Consider the following 7,131-nt stretch of genomic DNA (forward strand, 5'->3'; position numbering starts at 1 on the left):
TGGCCATATGGTGTTAAATATTGGCTTTCTATTTGGTTTTTTGAAAAGTCGAAGTTACCTCTGTTACCATCATTATTGGATATGTGGAACTTTTATTCCAACTAGGGTTGCCTGATAAAATACTGTATTTTGATTTGCAAAATCTGACAACCCTAATTTCAACCCACTAGTGTTGTGCAGTGGGCAGCACAGTGCAGTGGGGGGCACTTGGTTCCTAATTAAGATTAGGCAATCATCATTAGGTAAGCTAATTTCTCTTACCGTCAACCAATCGAAACAGGACACCACCAACCTTTGAAGATGCTTGTGGGGATTAGAGAAATGATTCATGATATTGTAAGCACAATATCTTACAATATTTTGAAAAACAATACTTTTTTTCAACTTTTATTTCAGAATTGGGGGTATATGTGCAGGTTTGTTACAAAGGTATATTGCATGATGCTGAAGTTTGGAATATAAATGACTCTGTCTCCCAAGTAATGAGAGTAGTACCCAATAGGTAGTTTTTCAACCCTTGCCCCACTCCTTCTCTCCCTGCTCTTGTATTCCCCAGTGTCTATTGTTCCCACCGATTTTATTTTATTTTATTTTATTTTTGAGACAGTCTCACTCTGTTGCCCAGGCTAAAGTTCTTTCTCCCAAGCTAAACTACAGTGATGCAATCTCAGCACACTGCAGTTTCCGCCTCCCAGGTTCAAGTGATACTCATGCCTCAGCCTCTCAGGTAGCTGAAACTAGAGGTTCACGCCACCACCCCCGGCTTATTTTCTTATGTTTTGTTGGTTTGTTTTTTGAGACAGAGTCTTGCTGTGTTGTCCACACTGGAGTGCAGTGGCATGATCTCCGCTCACTGCAACCTCTGCCTCCTGGGTTCAAGCAATTATCCTGCCTCAGCCTCCTGAGTAGCTGGGACTACAGGCATGCACCACCATGCCCGTCTAATTTTTGTATTTTTAGTAGAGATGGGGTTTCACCATGTTAGCCAGGCTGGTCTCAAATTCCTGGTCTCAAGTGATCAGCTCACATTGGCCTCCCAAAGTGCTGGGAAGACAGGCGTGGGCCACCACACCTGGCCAAAGTCTTAATTTTTTTTTTTTTTTTTTATGCTTTAAGTTCTAGGGTACATGTGCACAACATGCAGGTTTGTTACATATGTATACTTGTGCCATGTTGGTGTGCTGCACCCATTAACTCATCATTTACATTAGGTATATCTCCTAATGCTATCCCTCCCCCCTCCCCGCTCCCCACAATAGGCCCCGGTGTGTGATGTTCCCCTTCCTGTGTCCAAGTGACTTCATTGTTCAATTCCCACCTATGAGTGAGAACATGCAGTATTTGGTTTTCTGTTCTTGCGGTAGTTTGCTGAGAATGATGGTTTCCAGCTGTATCTATGTCCCTACAAAGGACACGAACTCATCCTTTTTTATGGCTGCATAGTATTCCATGGTGTATATGTGCCACATTTTCTTAATCCAGTCTGTCACTGATCGACATTTGGGTTGATTCCAAGTCTTTGCTGTTGTGAATAGTGCCGCAATAAACATACGTGTGCATGTGTCTTTATAGTAGCATGACTTATAATCCTTTGGGTATATCCCCAGTAATGGGATGGCTGGGTCAAATGGTATTTCTAGTTCTAGATCCTTGAGGAATCGCCACACTGTTTTCCACAATGGTTGAACTGGTTTACAGTCCCAACAACAGTGTACAAGTGTTCCTATTTCTCCACATCCTCTCCAGCACCTGTTGTTTCCTGACTTTTTAATGATTGCCATTCTAACTGGTGTGAGATGGTATCTCATTGTGATTTTGATTTGCATTTCTCTGATGGCAAGTGATGATGAGCATTTTTTCATGTGTCTGTCGGCTGTATGAATGTCTTCTTTTGAGAAGTGTCTATTCATATCCTTTGCCCACTGTTTGATGGGGTTGTTGTCATTTAAATATTTAATCCATCTTGAGTTATCACCTATATGGTGATAGGTAGGGATCCAGTTTTATTCTTCTGCATATATGTAGCCAGCTATCCTGGCACCATTTATTGACCAAAAATTATTTTTCCCATTGTTTATTTTTGCCGACTTTGTAAAAAATCAGGAGGTTTTTGGGTGTGTGGCGTTATTTCTGGGTTCTCTATTCTTTACCATTGGTTTATGTGTTTGTTTTTGTACCAGTACCATAGTATTTTGGTTACTATGCCCTTACAGTATAGAAATACTATACATGTCTTTAGTTGGGTTTGAGATTTCCTGGGTGAATTAAGGATGATGATTTTGGACATTCCCGGTCTCAAAAGTTCATCCACACAGTATTCTTGAGATTGTATTCAAGGGATGACTAGGAGTTAGTGGGTAAATCTTGAAGCTGTCCTGAGTGTTTGTGCCTCTTCCTCCTGTATTTGATGTCAACCCATGAAGTTGCCCAGTTGAAGTTTTCTATCTTTGGTGCTCATTTTTTCTGCTATCATTCTTTTTTTAATTTTTTTATTTAATGTTATTTTTTAATATAATTATTTGCAATGAGCAGTCCTTTCTTCACTATAGCACACATGTCCCTTGCTGGTTAGGAAAATGTTGTGCTATCATCTGGTTTTGCAACATATAGATACGAAATCTGAAGACAGGTTTTTCTCGTGGGATATAAACTAGGTGCAAAAAAAAAGATGAATTCCTTCCTTTTTAAGTCATTAACTCTCATAGTAAGAAATGAGGATGCATGAATCAGAAAAAAAATTTAGCAACCTAAATAAGAAATTACCAACTAAATTATATTTCGTTCACTTTGGACTGCCCAACAATTTTAGGATGCTAAAAAAGAAAAATATGTAAAAGCATGGAAGGAGGGGTGGAGCAGCAAAACACAGCACACTCAGGCTTCATATGTACCTTTCTCTGTGACTGATACCTCCATAATTAGCTCATTTCTTGCCTTCACACACCTAACTTTTTACTTATCCTCATCATAAAATTTTATTAATTTTTTGTTTGTTTGATTTTTGGTTTTGTGTTATTGTTTCTTCTCCTCATAAAATGGTTTGGAATCAAAATCCAGGCTGAGTAACCAAAGCCTCTTAACTCTCCCAAGCTGCATCTTTCTGTGTGGACTGAGGCCCATGAACAGACCCCAGAAATGGCTCTGCATTTGTTGAATTCATCCCATGGGATTCAGTCTGAAGGAGAGCAGATGGTGAGCTGCTCTGAGTTTTAAAGAAATGACAAAATGCCCGTCTTTTAGGTCCCAAAGCTCCCGCAGAACCTTAGAAGCAATGATAGATGTAGGGTGTTAAACTTTAAAATAATAGAAAGCCTTCTGGAAATTAACAAACTGCCTTTTGCTAAAGATTCTGAGTACCCTAAGTGTGCAAGTTTTGCAATAAATCGGTGTAGGAAATGTGAATGAAGTCTGATTTGTCACCCAAAGCTGACATATAGTGCCCTTGGGTACTGCCTAGGATTTGGGCCTCAGACAATTTATTGTTGGTCTTCTAGAAAATGTAACCAAACTTGGCCAGGCACGGTGGCTCATGCCTGTAAACTTTGGGAGGCCAAAGTGTGCAGATCACCTGAGGTCAGTGTTCAAGACCAGCCTGGCCAACATGGTGAAACCCTGTCTCTACTAACAAGAGTAAAACTCTGTCTCCAAAAACAAAAAGGAAAAAAAAAAGAAAATGTAACCAACCTTAAGGTAGGAATTTTGTGACCTAACCTAGTTATGGACTGTTCCCGCTCTTTTAGTGTTTTCTACTCTTAATTTATTTTATTATAAATTGATAAATTATAATTATATATATTTATAGGGTACAAAGGGATGTCATGATATATGTATACAATGTGGAATAATTAAATCAAGCTAATTAACATGTCCATCAGGCCAGGTACAGTGGCTCACACCTGTAATCCCAGTACCTTGGGAGGCCAAGGTGGGCGGATCACTCGAGGTCAGGAATTTGAGACCAGCCTAGGCAACATAGTGAGACCTCATCTCTACAAAAAATAAACAAAATTTGGCCAGGTACAGTGGCTCATGCCTGTAATCCCAGCAATTTAGGAGGCCAAGGCAGGCAGATCACTTGAGGTTAGGAGTTTGAAACCAGCCTAGCCAATATGCTAAAACCTCATCTCTACTGAAAAGACAAAAAAATTAGGCAAGTGTGTGGTGCACGCCTGTAGTCCTAGCTACTCAGGAGGCTGAGGCAGGAGAATTGCTTGAACTTGGGAGGCAAAATTTGCAGTGAGCTGAGATTGCACCACTGCACTCCAGCCTGGGTGACAAAGCAAGACTCTGTCTAAAAACAAAAATAAATAATATATAATATATATTTGCTGGGTACAGGGTGTGAGCTCGTAGTACCAGCTACTCAGAAGGCTACGGTAGGAGGATCACCTGAGCCCAGGAGGTCAAGGCTGCAGCGAGCCATGATTACACCAAGCCATGATTGCACCATTGCAATCTAGCCTGGGAAACAGAGCAAGATTCCACCAAAAAGAAAAAAAATCCATCACTTCAAATACTTAATCATTTTTGTGGTAAGAACATCTGAAATTTACTATCTTACCAATTTTGAAAGTACAATATATTATTGTTAATTATAGTCACCATGAGATATAATAGATCTCAAAACATGTTCTTCCTGTCTAGAACCTTATATCCTTTGACCAGCATCTCCCCAGTCCCCTCAGCCCCCAGCCCCCAGCCTCTGGTAACCACCATTCTACTCTTTACTTCTATGAGTTCAATTGTTTTAGATTCCACATTAAAGTGAGAACATGTATCTAACCTTAATTTCTCTTCATTTAAAAAAAGTCTCTTGTATGTTAAAAATTGAAATAAGACATCTAAGCTATATTTTAGAAAAATGTAGAATGGGAAAAAGGAAGAATGGAAATAGGAGAAGATTGATTCTTCCATCAGAGACCACAATAATGTTCCAGAACATGTAGGAAATTCTGTATGAAGCTAGAGCTAAGATAAAAATAAAGTGGTTTTAAATTTTTATCACTACAGGCAGCTTCCAACCTAAGAAGCAGTTCAGTAATAAAGGTGTTTATTCTCTAAGCTGTTGTTTGGAGCTCAGAATTTATTTTTCCACGGAAACATTATAAATGATTGAGCTCACAGTTCAGCCATGAAATGTCGATTTAACTACATTGTGAATGTAAATGACAGATCCATGGTTCTATTTCAAGTCCAAAAACCACCCTTTACAGGACTGTTCTGATGGGAAGACCTATATCAAGTTCCAACTTACAATACTAGGCACATTCTATGCCCATTAATCTTATGTTCCCATTTAAAAATGATCAGCAAAAATGTCCAGGACTTCCTAACAGAATGAGCTAGATTTAGGTCTCCTGTCCCCAAACTTTCCAGAAGTTATCCCTTGATACCTGCATAGAAGAAATGTTTGGGTTGGTCCTTTCTGGGGTGTCTGAATTAGGAGAGAAGAGTATTGCCTCCACAGGAAACAGGGGCTGTAGATTCAGACCTCCTCTATTTGGTGGCTCATGCGTTAAGCCAGATAGTGTGGTAGAAAGAGCACCTCAGCAAGGCGCAATTGCACACATCTGTAATCCCAGCTACTTGGAGGCTGAGGTAAGAGGGACCCCTTGAGTCCAGGAGTTTGAGATCAGCCTGGACAACATAGCAAGACCCCCATCTGAAAAAAAAACAAAACAAAACAAAAAGAAAGAAAGACAGATCAATGGATTATGAGTTAACAAACTTGAATTTGAATCTTGACCACCACCTATGTAACCCTGGATAGGTGGCATTACATGTCTGGGCCTTAGTTTTCATTTATCAGTATTTTCAAAAAGAGAAATAAATATCAAATTTCTGAGAAGAGAACTTACAGTTTTCAAGAGAATTTCAAAGAAGTCTAGCACCATCAACACCACCCCAAAATTAAGAACCACCAAACAAAATGACCTGCTGAATCTTTTTAGCCCTAGCATTTAAGTGCCAAGTCTAGTGCCATTTCTCAATTAGAAACTCTCTATTCATGATTAATGCACTGAGTATTGCAGTCCTCCAAACAGCTGGTAACATCCTCCACACTAGTTAAACAATAAGCAGAATAACAAATAAAGGTTTTATAAACTTTCTACATGATTTCTCATTTTCTGAAAATCTTTTCTCTTGTTGTAATAAAATATCTGTCATCCCAAAATCCTCAATTTTCAGACTGAGAATCGACATAGATTGAACTAATTGTATAATTTCTACTTTGTGTGGGAGACGTTTTTCTTTTTCATATCCTCAATCAATTCACCCTTCTGCTTCAATTTACTTGACATATTCCTTGTTCCTAAGTGTTCCGGAACAGAGACAGAGGTTGAAATCTAAGGTCAATCTCATAACTTAGAATGTTTTCTCTTTCAGGAAAAGGAGCGTTGAATTGCTTATCCTGTGTGTGGAGTTACCACCTCATGGGAGGGATCTGCACCTCGGAGTGTCTTGTTGGGAAATACAGAGTGGGAGAGGTATGGAGGGCTAGGGATGCTGGGCCTTCTGCTCTCTCTAGAGAGGAACATGAGCTTAGTTCCTGCATGTCATTCTGGCCAATCAAAATGTCCCAAAATTCTCATACTATAGAAATACTGTATGTTTAATATTTTAAAATCTTGTACCATTGCATCATGTAATAATGGTGCTACCCACCTGTAGCCTTAACTTTCACTCCAAAGGAACTGAGAAGATCTAATCTAATGGAGAAGTTAAGTTGTGAGGGCCTTGGAATGAATTCTTCATTTGTTGTTCATCACCATAGAAGTTTCAGTCAACATAAGAATATTATGTCAGAAATACAAACTATCTTCTCCCTTACTTCTCTCTGGTCTAACCAGAAACGTGTGAATAACACAGGAACCACACACCTAATGTCGACCTTTTGTTTCCTCTACCCAATCACAGTGTATTAAGAAGGATTCATTTGCAGTGTTACAGCTCGTTTAGAATTTGTACAGCAGGTTTTATGGTTTCTACCAGAAAACCCCCCATGGAAAAGAAAAGAAAAGAAGAGAAAAGAAAAGAAAAGAAAGGAGAGAGAGAGGGAGGGAGGGATGAGGGAGGGAGAGAGGGAAGGAAGGAAGGAAGGAAGGAAGGAAGGAAGGAAGGAAGGAAGGA

At 39.4% G+C, this 7,131-nt stretch overlaps 1 protein-coding gene and 1 non-coding gene across 3 annotated transcripts in view; both read left to right on the top strand.

The window, feature by feature from the left end:
• PCSK5 (proprotein convertase subtilisin/kexin type 5) overlaps positions 1 to 7,131 on the top strand; it is a 475,536-nt gene that overhangs the window by 456,558 nt on the left and 11,847 nt on the right. For both annotated transcript variants that reach the window (XM_023213308.1, XM_031934085.1), the window contains one exon: positions 6,388 to 6,488. In XM_023213308.1, coding sequence (XP_023069076.1) covers positions 6,388 to 6,488 — 101 coding nt within the window. The remainder of the gene's footprint in view (positions 1 to 6,387; positions 6,489 to 7,131) is intronic.
• LOC111543453 lies at positions 6,941 to 7,002 on the top strand. Its single transcript, XR_002731873.1, has one exon. It is a non-coding gene; the product is annotated as a U7 small nuclear RNA (small nuclear RNA).

This window comes from Piliocolobus tephrosceles, chromosome 14, assembly GCF_002776525.5.
Source record: "Piliocolobus tephrosceles isolate RC106 chromosome 14, ASM277652v3, whole genome shotgun sequence".
NCBI classification, from domain to species: domain Eukaryota; kingdom Metazoa; phylum Chordata; class Mammalia; order Primates; family Cercopithecidae; genus Piliocolobus; species Piliocolobus tephrosceles.